Here is a 25,201-nt window from a genome sequence, read left to right on the forward strand (position 1 = left end):
TAATACTCAGTTTTCTCACTACAAAATCTTATGAACTCACCAACATAATGTTGACACTTTCAAAATCACTTGTATTCTCAAGTAATCATTAGTCGGAAGGGACTAAGCTTTTGGGAAGCGACGCGAAGACGTCATGTTTTTTTTTTTTTTTTTTTTTTTTTTTTTTTTTTTCATACAGTAATTAGATTCGAAACAATTAAAATTTTAGTACATGTAACTTATCTAATTATAATGTATGATGGTTGTTTATGTACTTGTGTTTCTACATATTCAATTATTGTGATACTGCATTCCGTTCCACCCCCATACGATTCCGCCATCTGGTTTGGGGATGTGATAGATTGATATTAGAGCAATTGTCTATAGCGAACTAAGTATATTATTCCATGTAACAAATACAACTATAGATACGAGAACTAATACCTCTAACTAAAAATCATATCTTACAAATTATACTTTAGAATATAATAATAATTATTATATAAAAGTATATACACACACAAATAAAGGCAATGTCTCAATAAAACAAACCAAGAACATCAAAGTTTGGGTTGAACACTATGAATAGACCTAGTATAACATGTTTTCAAATCATGGGAAGATGTAGCCTTATCAACTACACCTGACTAGGGTTTGACCGACATGTAGTAGACATCAATATAAAACTCAAGTAATCTACATAACAATACTTAATAAACCCATCAAGGATCTACATTAACAACTTAGTAGTACTAATTACTCTATTAAAAGTCTCATAGTTCACACACTTATGTGACCTATCTTTTTTAGACATGAAAAGATTCCACCATAGAGACCCTTACTATCCCGCTATGACAGTGAATGGCTGGATCGAGGAAGAGGATTCAAATGAGGAGATTCACGAGGAAGACCCTGAGGAGGATCCAGAAGAGGATTATGAGGGGGAGTTAGACGAGGATATATGCATCAGGGAGATCATTGACGAGCCTTATCCCATCAGGGGTAGAGATGAGCCCCTTCCACCTCCCTCTTTTCAGGTATATAGACACCCCAATGGAGGCCCTCTTTGGATGAACACTCCTCGCAAGAGGTTGTTACCCATCCATAGACTAACTTTGTCATTGATATCTACTCCTATTCAGGATGCACCTCCATTATGGGCGACACAACTACACTCATGAGCGAGAGAGGAGGGTCTACGATCCGCATTTGGCATGCATCCATCGCACCACCTCTTGGGCCCTAGCACCCTCTCAGATCAATCACTACCATTATGGTACCACGAGTGTCCCGCATGGACACTCAAGTACAAACCCTCAACAATGAGGTGATGGAGATCGGAGGTGAGACCAGAATCAAGACAGTATGAGTTCGACACATCGACAAAGAGCAAGACCACCATAGGGAGACCATACTAGCACTATAAGGTGAACAGGTGGACACTACTACCCACATACACTCCTTAGAGGAGAGGGTAGCCACCTTGGAGCGACAAGACCTTGCAACTGAGACTAGGGTAGTGGCCGTAGAGCAAAGGGCAGAAGAAGCTACTCGTGAGATGAGCGAGATGGCTAGACATATTTTACGCTAATTTGGCATCTGATAGATAGGTTAGCATATTGAGTAAGTGATTACACTACTCACATTTTACGTTAGAGCTTACTGTATTTCTTTTTCTTCTTGTGTCTAGCAGTAGTAGGATAATCTATGTATGCTCTCTCCAAAACTATTGTAATTCGAATCGATTAAATGTTATGATGTTTACGTTTTTATTTAAAGCCATGACATTTGCGCATTGTGTGTGAAATACTTACTACCACTACTTACTATCTTAAGTACATTAAAGATAATGTTGGTCAAAACATTGGAAAGCAAACAAGAAAAACATCTCATAATTATGGAATACGAATAGTAACTACTACAGTTACTTACGAAGTTGTTTCAACCCTTAATCCATGGAACAAGGTCATGCCACTCAGATGAAGCTCAAGAGTCCGTACGGGACCAACACCAACTCCAACTCCAACACCAACCCCAATAAAAAAAAACCTATGGATGTGGCCGCAATCAAAGAAATGATTGTACAAAGAGTAGCGACCGTTGTAGTAAACTACCATACCGATAGGCAGGAAGGATTAGGACACGTTAACAACAGTTCCCACAATGATAGTGGGGGAAATTCATGAGTTTTCTCCTACAAAGAGTTTTCCAACTACAAACCCAAGAACTTCTATGGCGATGGAGGAGTAATCGAACTAACACACAGGTTCGAAAAGACTAAATCAGTATTCGAGATAAGCTCCTGCGTGAACAAGAGCAAGGTAAAGTTTGTTACATGCACTTTCATGGATTCCAACCTGTCATGGTGGAATGGCCATGTAAAGACTATGGGCCTCACTACATCAAATGCCATGAGTTGGGAGGAGTTAAAGGTCATGATTTTGGAATAATACTTCCCAAGGAGTGAAATGCAAGGTCTAGAACAAGAACTTTGGAATCTCACCGTGAAAGATTTTGAGATAGTGGCTTACACCTACCGCTTCAATGATCTGGTTGTCTTGTGCCCAGGGATGGTTACTCCGGATTAAAAGAAGACTGAGAGATACATACAGGGCTTGGCTCCACAGATTCAAGGGATGGTCATTTCCTCCTGATGAACCATGTTTGACAGCGTGAAGCGCATTGCTAATCAGCTGACTGATCTGGGCATCCGTTAGGGGATCATGGCTTAGAAAGCCGACCCTCCTAAGGAGAGGAACAACAAGAGGAAATTTTGGAATGAGAAGAAAGAAAGACCCCAACAAGGACCCTTGAAGAAACAGGGAATGGTGGCAGTCCTTGCCGCTACCACTCCTACCGCCACCAACCAACCAAAGCAATATGCCAGAAATATTCCGAGGTGTGACAGGTGCACTTATCATCGCGTTGGAGCATATAGGGATGTGTATTGCTTCAACTACAAACAAAAGGGGCATACTTCCAAAGTCTATAAGACCTCGACACAAGGGACCGATCAAGCATCCAACTTAGGGGTAACTTGTGCTTGTTACAGATATGGAGAAAATGGACACTACAAGAGGGATTTTCCAAAGGCTAAGAGTTCAAGTGGAGGTGGTCAAGGCAGAGTCTTGGCAATGGCAGCGAAAGAAGCCATGCAGGAGCCTACCGCTATGATGGGTATGTTCCTTGTCAATAACTATTATGCCTACATACTTTTTTGATAGTGGTGTCTAAAGAAGTTGTGTTAGTCATAAGTTCACAAAATTACTAAAAGCGAACCCCCAAGCACATCTTCCAAATCAACCTCATGCCAATGACTATTGGGCGCTTCGATGTAATAGTCGGTATGGATTGGTTAGACCCTCATCTAACAAACATCATGTGTCACGAGAAAGCCGTCCAACTCAATCTGCCAAACAACAAAACTCTCATTGTGTACGGTGGCAAACAAGGCAAGGGCCTCTAAATCATCTCATGTATGAAAGCACAAAAGTACTTGCATAAGAAGTATTATGCATTCCTAGACCATGTGGTCAACAAAGATGAAATACATGCTGACCCATCCAAAATGAAGGTAATAGTGAACTGGGAAGTACCAAGGACACCAACAAAGGTATACCAGTTCTCGGGTCTTGCTAGCTACTATCAGAGATTCATCAAGAACTTCTCTAAAATAGCTAAACCCATCACAAAGTTAACCCAAAAGGGGTGAATTTTGACTGGGATGGCAAACAAAAGGATGCCTTTCAGACATTGAAGAAAGTGTTGTGTAGTGCCCTAATCCTGTCCCTCCCAAAAGGCACGGAGGACTTTGTTGTGTATTGTGACGCATCGAAACAAGTGTTGTGGTATTTGCATTGAAGATTTGGATACATTATATGTACGATACCAAGTGTACGATATTTATTGATCACAAGAGCCTTCAACATATCCTCAACTAGAAAGAGTTTAACACGAGGAAGCGAAAATGGGTCGAGTTGTTAAACGATTATGAATGTGATATTCATTACCATCCAGGTATAATCGTTAACAATGACCATACACTAACATCTTTTCGTGCAAATCAAGAATGCTCAACTCAAGGACTAGAAAACTGAAAACGCCCCGAATGAAGTGCTATGGGGAATGGGTAAGAACTTTGAACTCAGAGATGATGGGATTTAGTACCTTATGAATTGAGTCTAGACGCCAAAGCTCGGTGGCCTTTGAGAATTGATTATAAATGAAGTAAACAAGACGAGATACTCTAATCACCCTGGGTTAGACAAGATGTACTTGGACCTGAAAAAGCTATATTGGTGGCCAAACATGAAAACTGAGATTGCCACTGATGTGGGAAAGTGCTGAACACGTGCTAAAGTCAAGGTAGAATACCAGAGGCCCTCAGGTCTGTTACAACAACTGGAAATATCCGAGTGGAAGTGGGAACTAATTACCATGGATTTCATAACAAAGTTACCCAAGACTGCTGGTGGGCTCAACACCATTTGGGTGATTGTAGACAGACTAACCAAATTCGCACACTTCCTAATAATCAAAGAGACATATAAGATGGAAAAGCTGACAAGGACGTATCTCAAAGAGATTGTGAGACTGCACGGTGTGCTAATTTTTATTATCTCATATAGAGAAAGTCGGTTCACTTTATGCTGGCAATTGTTGCAGAAATCCTTGGGTACCCGACTTAATATGAGTACAACTTACCATCCACAAACAGATGGTCAGAGTGAGCGATCTATTCAAACACTAAAAGATATGCTACGTGCCTGTGTGATGGATTTCTTCTAGACACGGGACTTTCACCTACCATTACTTGAGTTCTCTTATAATAATAGATACCATGCCAACATCAAGACCGCTCCGTTTTAGGCTCTTTACGGACGCAAGTGTAGATCACCGTTATATTGGGCTGAGGTTGGCAATACCCAATTGGGTAGGGGTCAAGTGACGAATAGCACACTCACTGGCCCATAAACTATACGAGAAGATTTTTCATATATGGGAACGACTGAAGGCATCTCGAGATCGGCAAAAGAGCTATGCTGACAAGAGACGCAAACCTTTGGAGTTTCAGGTTGGTGACCAAGTACTGTTAAAAGTTTCGCCATGGAAAGGGATGATACGATTTGGAAAACGAGGTAAACTTAATCCATGGTATATAGGACCTTTTGAGATCCTTGCGAGGATAGGTCCTGTAGCTTAGAAGCTCTGATTTCCACAAGAATTTAGCAATATACACCCCACCTTTCACGTATCAAGCCTCAAGAAATGTCTATCCGAAGAAACTCTTGTCATTCCGTTAGACGAGATCGAGGTCAATGAAAGTCTGAATTTCATTGAAGAACCGATCGAAATCCTGGATAATTGAAGTCAATAAAACGAAACAAAGTTGCATTCCAATAGTAAAGGTCAGCATGAACGCTAAGCGGGGACCTGAGTTTACTTGGGAACCTGATGACCAAATGAAACAAAAATATCCCCAACTATTTCAAAGTCCCTAGGAGCCCGGTACCTAAAACTAATTTCAGGATGAAATTCTCTTCAACGGGGGGATCATGTGACACCCGTTAATTTTGATCAACAGTAGTGAACAAAAGTCCGCTGAAGCATAACCTAAGTTAAAATGGTGAAATGTAATTTTCATAACCTTCCTAATGTATTATTGGATCTATAACTCTACATAGGCCATTTTAAATCAGTTATTAAATAAACGCTTTACTTATGAATAACATACTACAATAGCATAGAAATTCGATAACTCACACAAATATTATTTTGATATAAGCAATATTCATAAAACAATGTATTTGTGTTATGAATCCGTAGACATATAGAACATCTAAAACAAAGTTTGGATTCAAAAGTTACGACGATTAAGTCGCAAAAAACGATACATGTACACCGGTATCGACTCTAAACTTACTACAGCATGCCATAAACAATAAGTATAAAATGTAGGAACCCATTTTACAGAACATAATACAATTTAGTATTTAATTCTGTACTCCATTTATTTTTCCGGTAAAATGTCAAATACTCCAAATCCGGAAATTTATCGCGTTTAGACGCTCATATTTCTACAAAACGGATTGGGAAAGGATTTAATTACGCATTTATTAATATTATTTTCAACAATATTGATTAACTTAATAGTTAGTAATTATATCTTTCAAAGTTATACAAATACACAACACATTTTACCACCCTACATAATACATTAGAATATAAAACCCTAAGAGCCTTAACCCTAAATTTAATATTCTATAAGCCTTAACCCTAAATTTTATATTCAAAAGGCCTTACTATGCCACTTCCCCATGCAACCCACCCACTCCCCCTCTCCTCTCTTATTTACGGTAGAGAGTGCCCACCCTCACCTCCATTTCATCTTCAAACTTCATTCATACTCTCTCAAGTTCCCTCCAAGGCTTTTCAAGTTGTTTCAAGGATTTTCCAAGTGTTTGCAAGAATTATTGTTAAATTTCCATGCAGCTTTCAAGTTTCCATATCATTATATTAAACCAAAAATCCTAGGCAAGTTTTCATAAGAAAGACGAGAAGATGTTTGCTTAGAAGAACTAAATCTTTCTCTCTTACTCACCATCTTCTAGGGAAAACATAAAAGGTGAGTTCATACCCCTTATTTTCCTACTTTTTAAAATGTTTTTGGGGGGGGGGGGGGGGGGGGGACACAAGTCTTATAACTATTTATTTTGGTCTCGAAATATAGTTTGTCGAATTTGTTTTGTTATTTTGCTATAAAAGTGTTTTACATGAACAATGTGTCATGATAAGCTAATATTCATGTTTAGTTTGCGAAAATAACATATAAAAATCTTACACTTCAATATCACCAACAAAAAAAATACATAATATTACTTTGTTGGTAAAAATAGTTATAAAAAGTGCACCATATGATTTTGGCAAAAAGACCAGATTTTGAATGTTGGCATCACTTTTATAAAATGACAAACTAGTAAGGTGTCGTCACTTATTACAAAAATTGTTTTGTTTGCTTTATTGGTTATATTTAATGTCTTAGATGTAAAAAACTACTTGCTTCAAATATATATATATATATATATATATATATATATATATATATATATATATATATATATATATAAATAATATCTTTTAGGCATAAATACGATAACACGACGAAAGCACATATATAAATTATAATAAGTATAATTTATGTAACGAACGACGAAAATACGACAAATATATGAAAACTAATTATATAAAAATATAATTATTACATACTATAACTAAAACTACATTTTTGATAATTACAAATGCAGAGGAGATTTCATAATACTAGAAAACAATGACAAAGATTACATTGAATGGTTATGTGAAACATTTTCTTCATAGTACTAAACAAGTACCGGGTAACTCCTGGATTGTAACCAAAATATTAAATGAATGGGATAGTTGTATATAGATCTATATGAGATTGACAATCCCCACCTATAGTTGTTCACTATAACTACGACATATGGGTCTGGGGTGACAAATGTCTTAACATATCACGACGCTTGAAGAGCGTCAGGCAAGCACACAACATAATCGATATCAAGCTTATAATCACTCACAAATAACTACAAAAAAACTATTGTTTTAATAATATCCTCTTTAGTCTTACACAAATATGAAACTTCATTTTCATACTCGATATAAGTAAAGATTTACTATTACATTATGATTTTATGATTTTAAAACTACATCTACATTAAAAAAATATTGTTTTTCCTGTTATGAACACCACTGGTTTTATAAAGGAAATACTTAGTTTTCTCATTACAAAATCTTATGAACTCACCAACGTAATGTTCACACTTTCAAAATCACTTTTATTATCAGGTAATCATTAGTCAGAAGGGACTAAGCTTTTGGGAAGCGACGCGAAGACGCCACATTTGTTTACTTTTTTTTTTCATACACTAATTAGATTTGAAACAATTAACGTTTGGAACATGTAACTTATCTAATTATAATGTATGATGATTATTTCTGTACTTTTGTTTTGCTGTATTCAATTATTGTGATACTGCGTTCCGTTCCATCCCCAGACGAATTTACTATCCGGTTTGGGGGTATGACACATGCTATTAAGAAAATTCTTTGTTACTTGCGTGGTACAACATCTTTTGGGGTAATATACAAACATAGTAAACATTTCAAGCACGTGCTTTAAGAGGTCATGATGAGGGACCTGACTCAAGAAATCAAGGGAATTTCCTTGAACTTATAAAGTTGCTTGCTTCTTATAACAAGACTATTGATGATGTTGTTTTAGAAAATGCTCCTTAAAATGCAAAGTACACATCACCGGATATCCAAAAAAGAAATATTATGTGTTTTAGCTACAAATGTACAAAAAGTAATTCGTGATGATATCGGGACTACAAAATTTTGTTTGATAGTTGATGAGTCTCAAGATGAATCTAAGAAAGAACAAATGACTATTGTTGTGAGATTTGTTGACCGAGGTGGACATGTCAAAGAAAGATTTTTGGATTTGATTCATGTCAAAGATACAACTTCATCGAGCTTGAAAAATGAGATAATGTGTTCATTGTCTTATCATAATCTTAGTGTCCAAGATATTTGCATGGGGTCAAGGATATGATGGAGCTACTAATATACGTGGAGAATGGAATGGGTTGCAAGCTTTATTATTAAAGGAATGTCCTTATTATTATTACATACATTGTTTTGCTCATCAATTGCAATTCGCTCTAGTTGCAGCGTCTAAAGATGTGACCGAGGTACATAACTTCTTTAAAACTTTAAACTTTATAGTTAATGTCATAAGTTCTTCTTGCAAGCATAATGATCAATTGCAAGATGCTCAAATTGTTGAAATTTCTCATTTAATTCAAGTTGATGAGATTGAGAGTGGAAAAGGAAAAAATCAAATACGATCACTACAAAGGCCTATAGATACTAGGTGGAGTTCTCATTTCAAATCAATATGTAGTTTGATGAGACTTTGTGGTCCATCTTGTGTAGTGTTGACTGACATTGCTACAAAAGGTTCTATCTCTTCTCAAAAAGGTGTTGCAATATTTGCACTTAAACATGCAATGTCATTTGATTTTGTCATTGTTTTGCATATGATGAAAGATATAATGGGGATATCTGACAAGCTTTGCCAATCTTTACAACAAAAATCTATAGATATTATTAATGCATTGGCCTTGGTTTCCACAACAAAAATATTTCTTCAAAAACTGAGAGATGAAGGTTGGCAATGACTTTTGGATCAAATGGTTTGTTTTTGTAAAAGAAGTGACATTTTGGTCTCTAATATGAATGAAACTTACAAATATGTAATTCGGACAAGGTGTGATAAAAACAATATCACTGCAGAGCATCACTACCGAGTTGAATTGTTTATTGCTGCTATTGACAGTCAGTTGCAACAGTTGAATTCTAGATTTAATGAGTCTATAACAGAGCTTCTCCGTCTCAGTGTTGCACTAGATCCAAAAAAGTCCTTAAATGTTTAAGATATATGTAAATTGGTAACAACTTATTATCCTTTGGACTTTACAAAGCACGAAATTCATTTGTTGAAACTTGAGTTACGACATTATGAGTTAGATGTGTGCAGTCACCCACAATTGAAAAATTCTTCTACACTTTCGGAATTGTGTAGGGGTCTACATGAAACTGGAAAGGCTGGTACTTATCCTTTGTTTGACAGATAGATTCACATTATATTGACGCTTCCCGTTTCTACTGCGGCATTTGAAAGAGCATTCTCAGCAATGAAAATCGTGAAAACGCGACTTCGGAATACCATGGATGATGATTTTCTTAGAAGTTGTCTGATTATTAACACTGAGAGAGAGAGATTGCTGATACATTTTCCACAGATAAACTTATAGATGTTTTTTCTTCTATAAAGCAAAGACGGGCACAACTTAAAGTGAGAAATGTACTATTTCTTATACTTTTACAATTTTTTTAATTGTATTCTTCTCAATTGAAGATAATATCATATATATCTATGTTCTAAGTCGTTCTTTAAATAATAACAGGTTAATGTATGAGAATCGGTGCTTATGATCATTTGAAAACTTTTGAAGATGCGTTCTTGCAAAGATTGATATAGTTCCTATTTAGACGATTTTTTTTCTTTGTCAGTATCTCTTTCAATTTTGTAGACTCGATTATGTTATTCGAATATTTTTTTAAATTTTTATATAAGCCCCCCTTATCTTTAAATCCTGGCTACGCCCTTGACATGACATGTTTTCTAGCTTGGTGACTCACCTATAAGTTGGTGCTCCCAGAAGCATGATACAATATCTTTTTCCTCGTGTGAAGCTGAGTTCATGGCTGCTACTACAGCTGCGTGCCAACCAGTTTCAACCAGTTTAGTTAAGGGAGTTGTTAGCTGAGCGGACAGGAATGAAGAAACAGAAGGTGCTGATTCCTATAGACAACAAATCAACAATAGCACTATCAAAGAATCATGTTTTTCATGGAAGAAGAAAACACATCCACACTCAATTCCACTTTAGTTGAGATTGTGTTGAAAATGATCAAGTCACATTTGAACATGTTTCGAAAGACAAGAAACATGCGGATCCACCTACGGAGGTCTTAACTCGGATAAGTTTCACGAAAATGAGAGCGTTACTTGGCATACAAGAATTAACCTTGACTCAGAAATTCATGGGGGTGATTGTTGGTGAATTATCTAAGAACACATGTGGCTAATGGCATGTTTTGGTCAAGATTTTCGTTTACTTTGAGTGCTATCCAAGTCTTGAAGTTTCATCCAAGGATTCCTAGTATTTCCTTGAGCAATAAGGAATGCATTATAAGGAAAGTTTTATTGATTGCATTTAGGTTTCCTAGATATATTTTGATCAGTATATATATATATATATATATATATATATATATATATATATATATATATATCAACTCCTATATTGTCACAACCTTGGTAAACATGTCTTATTCTTCCTACCAAGGATATTTCTTGAGGACATAATACCATCGTTTGTTAGTTCTCTAGTAAAGTGGTACCTCGTCTGCAGGTGTTCATTATGGTGTGGAACTCTATGTTCTTCATCAGGTGAACTGTATTCTTGTTCTCATAATAAAGCAGACAATCTTCTTATTTCATGTTCAACTCTAATAGAAATCTCTTTAACCAAATAAGGCCATTTATAGTTTCCGTAATGACAATGTACCCAACTTTTGTGGTTAATAGAATATATATATATATATATATATATATATATATATATATATATATATATATATATATATATATATCAACTCCTATATTGTCACAACCTTGGTAAACATGTCTTATTCTTCCTACCAAGGATATTTCTTGAGGACATAATACCATCGTTTGTTAGTTCTCTAGTAAAGTGGTACCTCGTCTGCAGGTGTTCATTATGGTGTGGAACTCTATGTTCTTCATCAGGTGAACTGTATTCTTGTTCTCATAATAAAGCAGACAATCTTCTTATTTCATGTTCAACTCTAATAGAAATCTCTTTAACCAAATAAGGCCATTTATAGTTTCCGTAATGACAATGTACCCAACTTTTGTGGTTAATAGAACACTCTTCTGTAATATGGACATCCAACTGATGGCTGTACCCATAATGGTGAACAAATGGCATGTGATGCTTTTCCTTGAATTTATACAACCTCCCAAATCTCCATCAACAAAGCTTTCTAAGATTACATTCTTTCTTCTAAAACATAAGGCAACCTTAGAAGTGCCTTTCTTGTATCATAGCAACCACTTGACTCCTTTCCAACTCTCTTTGTCTAGATTTAACATAAGCATGCTAACAATTCATACTGCATGAACAATATCTGATATAGTGCTTACCATAACATATATCAAGCTGCTAGCTGTTGAGGCATAAGGAACTTTACCTATTTCTTCCTTGTCTTCATCTATCTTTTGTGATTTTTTATAGCCTCAGCTGGCTGTAAGAGGCGTGCTTCTAGTTTTGGCATATGTTTGTTGAATTTTCGTAAGACTTTCTTAATATAATTTTGTTGAGAGAATTTTAAAGTACCAATAAGTTAGTCTCTAAGTATACTCATATCTAAAATCTGTCTTGAAGTTCCAATTACTTAATCTCGAACTCTCTAGAAAACTTATTTTTCAATATGTTGATCTCATGTATGTTAGATCTAGTTACCAACATATCATCAACATATTATAAGGTGATGATGATATAAGGTGGTGATGATACAGGAGCTAGTTTGTTTTTTTTGTTTTTTTTTTTTTCAATTATAGCAATGATATATCCCACATTAGAGCTTGTAAAGTCACTTTTCTATATAAAACTATCAAACTTCAAGTACCATTATTTTGAAGGTTGTTTCTTTTCTTCATATGTTTTATGTTTATGTTTTATATGGAAAAAAACATAACAAAATAGTAACTCTTGGACGGTCCGAGTAAATAAAAAGTTTATAAACTAAACGCATAATGTTGACTAAACTATGGAGACACTTTTAATAATTTACTCTTTATTTTACTAGAATTTATTAAAATAAATTGCGATTATTGTGAGTTGATTATTCCTCAATTTACAAGTCTAGTCCAAAATATATTATTCTTCCAATAATAGTCTAAAATAGTAATTAATAACATTAAAAAATAATTGCAATATACTTTTTAAGATTTAGTTTAAGAACTTGTGCCTCGAAAAACCACGAGTTAATTACTGATGTTTGCTCTTTGCTCTTTGTATTTCATTACTCTTATTTAATTTCTAAAATAATACATACTCTTCATCTTTAACAATTCATACAAAAATATAATTTCTATACTTGATTGCAATAAATCAGTTTCAGTTCATCAAAAAGAAGAAACTCCATCTCAAAGAGTAGATAAACATGTCACCATTTTAAGTTTTTAACAAAACGAATAACACTAACATCAAATTCATTAAGGATGCCTTGTTGTAAGGATGAAATATGCAATTATTATATTGTCAGAACTGAAATGAAATTACAGTGAAAATACAAGGACCATTTAAGTAAATAAGTCAAAACAAAGAAAATGTTAAACTACGGTTTCAGAAACAGTTTCACAGTTGTTTTTCTTTCATAATTTTAGAAACTGTGATACTGTGACCTCGCTCTATATCTGACGACGCTCTCACTTCCCTATTTTTCTGTCATTTTCATTTATTTGGTTTTCTAAAGACGCAGAAAATAAATTGTTAAGAACAATCAGTTTCATAAAATACGATATAATCATTCTAAAAATGATAAATTCGAATTATAATGTTTTAAGAAATAAAAAGATTGTATACACTTGAAAGCCGTTAAATAAAACATTCTGAATTCAGTCCATAACAAAGGAAATTATATTATATATATATATATATATATATATATATATATATATATATATATATATATATATATATATATATATATATATATATATATATATATATATATATATATATATATATATATATATATATATATATATATATATATATATATATATATATATATTTTGGAACCGCATAAATTTTTTTAAACAAAATTATCTGCAAATAATCAAATAACTAACATAGAATGTTGTGAAAATCCGACCGAATTCGGTTTTAACTTTGTCTCTCTATCAAACAACAACAAAAAAAATGAAAAAATTGTGATGTCAACTTTAATTCTTTCTTATCCAAATTTGTCATAGTTGGAAGTTTATTAATCAATATATTCCAAATGAAGATATTGACTTTGATTTTATCAGTTCTATTCCATCTAGTAGGCTACTCTTCTACTATTAACGTGTTTTTATGATTTATGACGTTTCTAGCTGAATCCAAAGGGAAAGTCCCCAATACTTCAAACTCCCAATGCCATCTATCATCAATGGCAGTCAAGCCAACATGACACATAAGCTTTTCCGTGCCAATCCATTGTACCATTTCAGACCCTCCTCCTCTTGGTTGTCGACGCAACCATGAATGGTGGTTCTCAAGCGGAATTTTTTCCGAGACTAATCTTTAGTATGGTTGTCAAGACTATACGACCAATAACCACATACGAAAATTGAGTACTTTTGGATAACTCTTACCATATCTAATGTTAGATATACATTAGGAGTTATATGAAGCTTAAGCCAACTAAGCTAACTAATCACTATTTATAAGGGTTATTACATCATAAAATGAAAAAATAATCACCAACCACTATACAAAAAAATATGGTTTATGACATAAAAGTCATTAAGTTTGTCAGGTCTTGTTGGTTTTGTCTCTGTGACCATTTTTGTTCGTTAGTGTCCAAAATTTACCAAGTTTTTTTCATTTTTGTCCTTTTTACAAATTTTTTATGTTTTTACTCTAAGTATGTTTTTCAAATTTGCAAAAAAACCCTCAAGTTTATACATCTTAGATGTTTTTATCATATGTATGTTTTCCAAATTTGACATTAAAGTCCTTAAGTTTGTTAAATTTTGTCGATTTTGTCCCTAGACACCTACTATTATAGGTAGCAAGGGCAAAAATGAAAAATAAAAACTTGGAAAATTTTGGACATTAACGAACAAAAAATCGTCATAGGGACAAAATCAACAAAATCAGATAAACTTAAGGAATTTTAAGTCACAAGCCCAAAAAAATACATTAAAAAATGTCATGCCATTATTATGGAGAATAAACCTCTACATGATTTAAAAGGGGTAAAACCCAAAACATATATACACATTACACGAAAGGGCCTTGGGCCAAAACTGAGCTAACTACATATTTGGCTAAAGCTAGAAAGGTTTATACACTAACAATTCAATGACTAACATCCTCTATAGTTGTAACATAAGTGTTTTGACGAACGTTTAAACTGGATTGAAAATATGAAAATAGAGGAGTAGGAAGTCCCTCCGTAAAGAGGTTTGCATACTTAGCTGCAGAAGAGGGAACATGAAGAACCTGTATTTGACCAAGTGCAACTTTTTCCCAAAAAAAATGAATATCAATCTCTATGTGTTTTGTATGTTGATGTTACACTAGGTTTGAGGACATGTAAACCACAGTGAATCACTGATGTTATCACAATAAACCAAGGTAGCTTTCTTCATAATGCATTGTAACTCATGGACAATGTTGCAAAGCCAACCAATTTTGGCAACGACATTAGCGACATCACGATACCCAGCTTCAACAATGGATCTAGATATGACACCCTGTTATTTTGACGCTTAGGAGATAAGGTTTTCATCCATGAAAACACAATATCCGTAAGTAGAGCGATGAGTGGTTGGGCATCCACCCAAGTCGGTATATGAGTTCGCCGTAAGAGACAATATGGTGGAAACATGAAGTTGTAGACTATGATTGATGATGCCTCATATGTATCTTATAATCCATTTAAGGGAATGAAGGTGCTGCACTTGAGGATCATGCATGTAAAGACAAGTCCGCTGAACTACAAAAGGGTATATCCGGTCTGCTGAATGTGAGGCAATGCATGTTTTGGTAAAAAATAAACTAAGTAGAAATCAACCAATGAGAATTTATACCCATAATAATTGCTCCTTAAAATTTGGGTTTAGAGATAACATTAGATTTTAAATTTTAATTTCAAATTATGGCCGGTATGATACTAATAAGACACATCACTTATCTCTATGCTTAAAACACCATCATTTTTATTTCTTAGATTCCCGAGATTTTTTCATCATTACCCGCTACAAATTGAGGGTATGATTTCGAATAGAAACCCTTTTTTGTTCCCAATCGAGCTTCTACATCTTTCCTTAGATATATCTTCTGACTCTTTCTCTTTTGATTCCTTTGTGATCATGGCAAAGAATAATGTTTGTTCCAACGATACAACCGTAGATGACTTTTTTGGATCATTGTGGTTAACAACAAGCAATAATATAGTTGCAAGTATAAAAGGTTTCACAAAGCCTTAATCGAAAAAAAAATTGATTAAGGTTTTCACTAAGAACTTGTTCTCTCACAAAGAGATATTGTGTAAAGCCGTCACTTTTACAGAGAACCCTAGAACCACTTATATACTATAAAAATCTCTCTAATATAGGAAATCCATACATATCAAGGATTTAAGCAAAACTATAAAAAAATAAGTTCCTAATCACTAAGATTGCAGATTTGATGCTTAACGGAGAAGAAAAGCTTCATAATGGCGTTGATGAAGACTGGATAGCGTATTGGACATGGATAGATGATCAACATGAAGTAAGTTTTACATATCAGATTATAAGGTTCGACCTTACAATCCCCCCCGCCCTCAATCTGTTGATGTCAAAACTTTTAGAGACGACTACCCAAAGTTATGAGTTAAGACTTTGTCAACTTTAGTAATAATTTTAGGCTTTATCCATCTGTAGTCATTTGTTTCTTCAAGTTCCTTCCTTCTCTTACTTAGCACAAAAGATAACATCTAGTCAACACTATTTGTAAGGTCTTGAGATATATACACTAGTCTCAGATGAAACAAATGTTTAGTTGGTGCAAGTGGAATGACATCTAATCCCATAAAAAACATAACTCCATTGGCATCCTTGTAGAACATCCCATGCACTGGAAATCTAATAAACAAGCGTTCCTCAGGGATAACTCCTAGAGACAGACAATTTTTGATGACCATTGAACCAAAAGACAAGAGAAAAGATGCATGCTTAGCTCTTCTACGTCTTCACCATGATGGAAGGAGGTCTAGACATGGAAGATGAGGCAGAGGCATCAATAGGATTCAAGTTAAGATTCCTAACCTTATTCATCATTAGGTTCAATGCCAACTTTTTCTCTTGAGAATGAATGCCTTGATGATCCTTTATAATGTTGGCAATTTGTTAGTACGTGACAAGTGATCCTTAGACAATCTAAGGCAACCAAGATTCTGAGATGTCTATTTTTCCGAAGTATTATCTTTCTGATGAAGTGAATATTTTCGAGATTAAAGATGACTTGATGATCCGAAGACTAGTACTATTTTGTTTATTATTACTTTGTCTTATTTACTATAACACCTGTATGACACAAGGTCAACCACAATGTTATGTCAGGTGGTTGATCTACAATTTACTTTTTAGTACATTTGTCTCCTCTTGAGATTGGTTCTAGGTTAGTATAAATAGGACCATCACCCCATGTAATTCCTTACCTTTTACACACCCGTTTTGAATCATCAATAAAGAATCATTCAGTCAAATCATTTTCTTTATATTTGTTCATATATTCTTCTTACTATTCATATTCTTATAATATATTATCATACCGAAATAATTTATTGTTCTATCTCTTTAAGGCTTGATTGGTATCATCCATAGTTGATTGAAATTGAAACACCCATGTTCCAGGTACCTTTCATTTTTGGCTCTAAGTTTAAAATCTTTGCAAAATCAGTTCTTATGTGGGGTGTACCTCCCGGTATGTCGGGCGTAGTTCATTAATGGGTGGTGGGATTTCTTTTGCATACGTTGGGCGTACATAATAGTAAACAGGGTGTACTCTCAAAGATTTCAAACCCTAAATTTTAGGTTTTGGACCCTATTTAAAGAACTTAATGGCCTCAAACCTTTCCTTACCTCTAGCCTCCATCCTTCTTAGCCCTTATCTCAAACCCGAATTATTATGTGCAAGTTTTGAAGCTTTTTAGTGATATTTTGGTGTTCTTGGTGGTGAGGAAAACCTTTGAACTTGTGGTGTTACTCTCAAGATTTTGGATCCAGTTTCGTCTCATCCTTGTGCATCTTCTGGAGGCATAAAGTTCAAATCTTGATGCTTGCCTTGCTAGATCTTGTTAGGTTTCAAGTTATTACCTCTTTGTCCAAAAAATCTTGGTCTCTTGAGTATTGTCTACTCCAAACCATTTGAGCTGTCCTTTTAAGCATTTTAGAGTGTTGAGTGTCATACAAAGGCAAGATTTGTCCTTGATATTCTTCCATGCAAGAGTTATGGAGTTTTAAATGGTTATATGAGTTAGGGTTTTTGTTTTGGTCTCCTAGTAGCCATGAAAAGGCATAAAGGTTGCAACTTTATGATTTTATACGTTTATTAGGGTTAGATCTGAAGCTTGGACGTTAAGTCTTAAAGCATTAAGACATTAAAAAAGAGTTTGGGCTTCTAGGGATTAAGTGGGGCGTACTATTCAGTATGCTGAGAGTAGTAGGTTGTGGCCCCATAACCCTTTCGAGATTGAGCTGTACGCTGGGCATAGTAAGGGGTATGATGGGCGTACTCTAAAAAAACCTTTTGGGGTATTTTGGGCCATGGGCCATTATGCGTTTTGGGCCTTGTCTAGTTAGGTAATATATGGGAAGGGCAAAATGGCCTTTTACGCTTAGTAGTTAAGAGATGAATTAGACCTTTGTTTATGGGGTTAGAATCTTGATTATTAATTAGAATTGATTTGGGGTTAGGATCAATGTGACGAGCTGTACTAGAAACAACTCGAGTGTGTGTTTTAGATATGTAACACCGTAAAAATTTAAAACAATTTTTTGCATTTTCAAACACATCATTACAAGCTCATTCATTCATAAAATGTCATAATATCATGTCTTTGTTTTCACAAAATATCTCCCAAGATCAAAATACATAAAATCCCATGTGTGTGTGTACGAATCAAGCCGGCGCCTTCCCGCGGTCACCACTGGTACCTGAAACACATAACATGTAACACTGTAAGCATAAGCTTAGTGAGTTCCCCAAAATACCACTCTAACACATAATAGCCACTCGAGGCTGGAACTCTGTCGACCCTCTGGTCAATGTGTCTCAGTGGGGCCCTCCAGCCCCAACTCTCTGTGGGCCCCCTGGCCCTAACTCTAGGGACCCGAAAGTCCCAACTCTGTAACTCTGAATCATGCATATCACATATCACAATAACCACAACACATAAATAACATGCAAATACACTGGCATATAACTCTATAGTACACTGTCACATAACTCTGTTACCATACTAGGTAAAGTATAGTGAGAAGACTCACCTCGGGTATCTTGGTAAATCTCTGACTCGGTAAACGTTGGCCTAGCCTCCGCCTAATCATATGAAATAAATACTCTATTTAATATAACTCTCAAAGGCTAGACTATGTCCTCTTATGACACTCTCAGAAGGGTAAAAGACCATTTTACCCCTCTCATAACTCAAAAGGCCCCACAATAGACCATACCCTAAAAGTCAACCAAAAGTCAACTTTCCAGGTTACGCTGCGCGTACCAGATGTGTACGCTGAGCGTACCCGGCTGCATCTCATAATCGGGGAACGCCACCCAGTACGCGGCGCGTACTGGGATTACGCCCGGCGTACTCCCCAGCTTCAGCCCCTTAGCTCTTGAGGTCTTAAACAGTTAAGACCCACGTCCAAATTCTAGATCTGACCACATCTAAGCCTCTTAATCCATAAAGTTGATGACTTTAAGCCTTTGCATGGCTGAACAAGCCACCAACTCCCATAATGTTCCATCCTTTAACTCTAGAAGGCTTATTACACAAGCATGACCTCAAACTAACATCCAAGATGGAAACTTTATGGTTCTAAATCACTAATACCACTGAAAAGGGACAGATCTCGGACCATGGAGCACTTTACACTTAGAAAGTCTCCACCTTTGGGGTTTTTAGCCCTAGAAATGGCACATGCAACAACAACCAAAAGAAAAGGAAAGTTTTGAACTTTATACCTCCAAGTGTAGCCCTTTTCTTTGTAGATCTCAGATCCAAAATGGCACCTCAAGCTTTAGCTTCCAAGAGCTCCTTTCCTTCTCCTTCACTAAGTCACCAAAGCACAATTAGTTCCAACAACACTCTCACATACTAAGGACGATGGGAGGCTCTCTTTTAGGGTTTCACTCACTGATATGGAGGCTGAGAAATGAGCCTTAGCACCCTTTAAATAGTGGACAAGACGAATTAGGGTTTTTTGCATCTGGGTCAGGTATGCCCGACGTGACTCTGGGTACGCCCAGCGTACCTTGGCGACTCCGCGTCCAATTTAAGCGCATGAGTACGCACATCGTACCCCTATGGTACGCCCAACGTACTCACTTGCTATAAACCCTCCACTCAAGGACTAATCATGACCAATCGAAAAAGAACAAGGGTGAAAGAAATGTACCTGAATCTCAGGGTGTTACAAGATATCTTGAGTTAAGGTGAGTTTTCTCACCACACAAGTAGGTCGAAGGCACCAATGTTGAACTACTGATTTGTATTTGTAGGATGTATGTGATTATGTGATCATTACTGATATGATTGTATGAAATATGCATGGAGCCAATCTAGGCTCGAAGTCATTATGGACTAAGGGTCGATACAGACCCGGGGGTTGATAAGGACCCGAAACAACTACTTGTTGTTATATGGATTTGATACAAACCTGACACAACCACGTGCTATTATATTTATATATTTTTTGTGTGTGGTATTTTAGGGAACTCACTAAGCGTTGTACTTACAGTTTAAGTTTATGTTTCAGGTGCTTCCGAATCAAAAATGAAGGGCTCGACCTTATTGCAGCACATCCACCCTTGTTCAACATTTTTATGATTTTTAGGATTGTACTCTGATAACTATTTTCGCATTGACATACTTTTTTTTGGGTTGATATGGATATTTTATGATTTTAATTGACTTAAAAATGGAAATTTCGGGACGTTACAAGCTGGTATCAGAGCCTTGGTTTGAGGGATTCAGGCATACTCTCCGGTGTGTCAGAACTCAAACTAAGGAAATGATAATCTTTTCAAAAGAAAATTTGAATTTGTAAAAAGATTTTCACCAAGTAAAAGGGGTGTGATCCGTGCAATCAATATAACTCAAGTAAGTAATTCCCAAAATACCCATACCCATGTGTTATAATTAGTATGCCTTGTATCTGAAATGCATTTTAGAATAGGGCTAAGGATACCTTCATGAATTGTATGATAGAATTGCCTGATTCGTATGATGCTTTATAGCCTAGGGGATTTGGATGTTATGTATTACTTGGAATTGATATCGACTCAATTAATTACTAAATGTATGCTTTAAAATTTGTATACGATTAGGATCATACAAGCCTAGAATGATTGATTTAGCCTCATCTCATGTTCCTTGTTTGGTTGTGGACTTAGGGTGGAATCATTATTTGACAGTCTATATGATCCCATTTTGTGTATAACGTGCTTGCATAAGGTAAGTGACAATGTTGATTGAGATTCTTTGTAGAGGCGGTCAAATTGAGAATTCCTAGGAGAGCCTAGGTAATGCCATAGTAGATTTTGTATGAAATATATCATAGGTCTGGTATATTGATTTAGTGTGGTGACTTAGAGGATTAAAGATGGTTCCTGAGGAGGGTACATGTAACGCACTGTCCCGAATCGTTTCCTTTTGGGTGCGGGTGATGTAATTTAGATGACCGAGCTGTTCGGTTGTGTTTTAAAGCCAAAGGGTATTTTGGTAATATGTTAGCTTATGCGAATTAGGTGTTTGTTCGGGAAATAATAAGGAAAGTATGATTTGATTAAAGCGTAGAGCTTCTTGTGAACTATTAATGGATATAAGGATCGTCGAAATTGAAATTATAACGAAGAAGTTTTGGCCTTCAGAGTTTTCATGGTTTAAGAAGAAACCCTAGTACGCAGGGCGTACAGAGGGAGTATGCAAGGCGTATTAGTGCAAAGGGAAGTATGTTGGGCATACATTGGTGTACTCATAGCATACCTAGAAGGAAGGATCACAAACCTCAGCCTCGTATGCTGGCGTACAAGGGATGATTTAACCCTAAATTTTGACCATGTGTACTCTATTTAAACATCCTTATTACTTAGGGTTAGGCTCCTTATCAGCCTCTAAAGCCCCAAAAACCCTAAAAATGAGTCTTAGCTTCCATTGGTTGGTGTTTGAGCCTGTGGTGAGAATTTGGTGTTCATTTTGTGGATCTAGAAGAAGAAGGAGAAACTTGAAGACTTATTCTTTGAAGGAAAGATTTGAGATCCATTATTTGCATCTCCTTTTGGTAGCTTGGGAGGTATAAAGTCTAAACCTTGCCTTTTCATTTCATGGATCTTCTTCTTGGTTCCTTTTTGATCATTTTGATCCTTTTGGTTGATGATTGGGGCTTAAAGTTGTTTTTGTAGCTTGTTATTCTAGATCTGTATATATCATGGGTTCCTTGGGTATAAAGATGCAAACTTTATGGTGGTTTTGGTTCCATGCATGTATTAGTCAAGTATTAAGGTCTTTTGAGCTCTAGAGTCCCATTTAGCCATGCATGCACATAAAGTTGGCAACTTTATGTGATCAAGTCATGCACAAAAAGCTAACAAACATATACATAAACTTGGCATGTATTAAGTCAAGTATTAAGCTCTTTTGAGCTCTAGAGTCCCATTTAGCCAAGCTAAATTGGAAAGATGGCTATGGTTGGTGAGTACGCTGGGCCTACATATATGTACGTTGCACGTACAAGTCTTCCATGCAGTACGTTGAGCGTATAGGCTGAGTACGCCCCGCATACTCGGCAGACTTGGGCTTTTTTGTTTTGGGCTTCGGTTTAGGCTTTGTTGTGTTGGGCCATATGGATTTTTATGGTTGGGCTGTTGTGACTTGTTGGACTTTCTTGGGTAAAGGCCCACAAAAGGAATTGGGCCCAATTTGGAAAATTTGGCCATATTTGGGCCTTAGATGTTTGATTTGGATTTTGGGCCTTTGGTCATCCATTTTGGGCCTTGGATTTGGGCCAAGCTTTAGGAAGGGTAAAAAGGTCTTTTACCCTAATTTGGACTCATAGTGTGAGTCAGAGGCTAGATGTTGATGGGTTGTCATTGTGGTATTTGATAGCGCGTGGGTTTTAGCGCATCTACAGTCAAAGATTATTCTTGGGAACACATGTTGATGGTGTGTTGTTTTGATATTGGTGGTTCGGGGATCTGTCAACCAGCAATCACGAATCATCTGTATGATTCGGTAGTGAGAGGTGTGTCTTCCTCACTATATTTTCGGGTCAAAGGCACCAAGGTCGGCCTATTGGTTGGATAACCTGGTATTATTGATATGGTGAGTATAGAATAGCTATGCATGCTAGTCTTGATATACTAGTCTGGTAGACTAGTAGGAGTACATGTGTTTCTGTCTGCGTGATTACCTGTATATGTTTGTTAGATGTTGGAATATTGTGTTGGGTTGAGGTTGTAATGCTTCATGTTATAGCCAAGAAACCCTGTAGCATTCCAGATATGAGCTGAGGGCCGGGTAGGGCATGCTAGACTCATACTGAGGGCTTAGGTGCATTCCAGATACGAGCTGAGGACCCAGTTGGTATGCCAAACTTGTACTGAGGGATTGAGAGTATTGGAGCAATCCAAATATGAGTTGAGGGTCGGGTAGGGCTTGCCAAACTCATATTTAGGGCTCAGTAGCATTCCAGATACGAGCCGAGGACCAGTTGGTATACCGGACTCGTACTGAGGGCTGAACGTTAGTATTCCAGTCCGGTGACTGATTGGGTTGGGAGCATGCCATACATAAGCTGTGGGCCCCGGGGGTAAGACAGACTTATGATGTGGGCTGAAGAGCAGGACATATATAACTTTTAGGCCGGATAGGCAAGCCAGACTCATATTGTGGGCTCAGGGGTAATCCAGTCTTTTAGTTGTGGACCAAGTACATGTTGTTATTTATGTGCTATTTGTTTGTGTGTTGGTACTTTAGGGGAACTTGCTAAGCTTTGTGCTTACAGTTTTGTTTATGGTTTCTGGTTCTTCAGATGATTCGTGGCAAGGTGAAGGCGTAACCATACACATCATTGGTTTTACAATGGACTGGATCTAAGGAAAATCTGATTTTAAATTATGTTTTGGAGACAATATTTTTGTAAACACTTTTGTTAATAAATGAGTTGTTTTGAAAAGTTTAAATTTGTTGAAATTTTTGGGATGTTACTGTGAAAACCCGAAATTTCCATTTTGTACAAACTATATCACTTCAATAGAAGTTATAGCAGTCACAGTTAATTTTTAGACTTTTTCGTGTAAGTTTGAGTAATTCAGGGTTTACACTTCAGGAAATATCAGGAGAGTGGGTGCACTAGGGTTTTGTGCAACACTGTTATTCCAACACTCTATTATATTAGAGATCATTTCGGGAATAAAAATATTTTCTGCCAAAAATATCTCAGGACTATAAATAGAATTCTGAACCAAATTCATTCATTATTCGCATTTCCAACTAGAGAAAAGCCATTTTCTCTCTCACGGATCTTCGGGTTTTTATCCCAAATCGTGAGTACCTCTTTCTAGTAGTGTTGGAAAGCTTAATATGTGTTTATAACATGATTTAGAAGGCTAAATCACTAGATTTAGGAGTTTACTCCCCAAGGTGTTCTTGGGCGGTAAACTCCCGAAACCGAGCCTAGACTGTCCCCCATGATATACTACTGCCTTGGACTTGTATAGGAGTGTATTAGGGACATGAAATCAAGCAAGGATCACCCAAGTTTGGGAGTTCACGGCCCAAGAGTATCTTAGGCCGTAAACTCCAAAGTTCATGCTCAAAATGGTGCTTTTAAGGCACCTAAGGCCTTAAACTTTTACCTAGACTTGTTCCCATTAAATCAAGGGCCTTAAACACAACAAAATCACCTTACAAAGTGAGTTTACAGCCATGACATGGTTCATGGGCCGTAAACTCATTAAAGGGGCAACAAAGTGTGTCAAGAGTCTTCATATGTTTGGATTAAAAGCCTAGAACTTATACCACTTATGCATGAGGCTTGAAAACAACAAGAACACCATTCCAAGGGAGTTTACAACCGTAAACTCCAAAGGAAATAGCCTTAGGGCCGTAAAATCCTCTAAGGAGTGTTTCTATGCCTTAAACCATTCCAAGAATTTAACAACCAACTTGGAATAATTCTAGGAATCATTTGGAACTTCAAAACACACAATACACCCATGGTTGGGAGTTTACGGCCGTAAACTCAAGAGTTTACAACCGTAAACTCCATGTGTGATGGTATATGGGGAGTAAACTCATATATGGGGTCCTTTGGAACCCTAAACACAAGTGACTTGTCCCACAATAGCTTAGATGAAATCCTTAGGGCTTAAAACACTTATATAAAGTGTTTATTATGTCTAGGATGTCTTAACATTATCAATTAGTAATTTGAGACTAATTGAGTGCATATATGTGTGATTATATGTTCATTAGGATCGTAGTTTGTGTACAAGTCCTCACT

The 25,201-nt window shown here is 36.2% G+C and overlaps 1 protein-coding gene across 1 annotated transcript; it reads left to right on the plus strand.

Annotated features, from left to right (window-relative positions):
* The first annotated feature begins 791 nt into the window (after nucleotides 1–791).
* LOC111916470 (uncharacterized) lies at nucleotides 792–9,242 on the plus strand. The gene is made up of 4 exons (XM_052771250.1): nucleotides 792–1,016; nucleotides 8,282–8,474; nucleotides 8,581–8,753; nucleotides 8,814–9,242. The coding sequence occupies exons 1-4, from the start codon at nucleotides 792–794 to the stop codon at nucleotides 9,240–9,242; spliced, it is 1,020 nt and encodes a 339-aa protein (XP_052627210.1).
* The last annotated feature ends 15,959 nt before the right edge of the window (nucleotides 9,243–25,201 follow it).

Source organism: Lactuca sativa, chromosome 4 (genome assembly GCF_002870075.4).
Source record: "Lactuca sativa cultivar Salinas chromosome 4, Lsat_Salinas_v11, whole genome shotgun sequence".
Taxonomy (NCBI): Eukaryota; Viridiplantae; Streptophyta; class Magnoliopsida; order Asterales; family Asteraceae; genus Lactuca; species Lactuca sativa.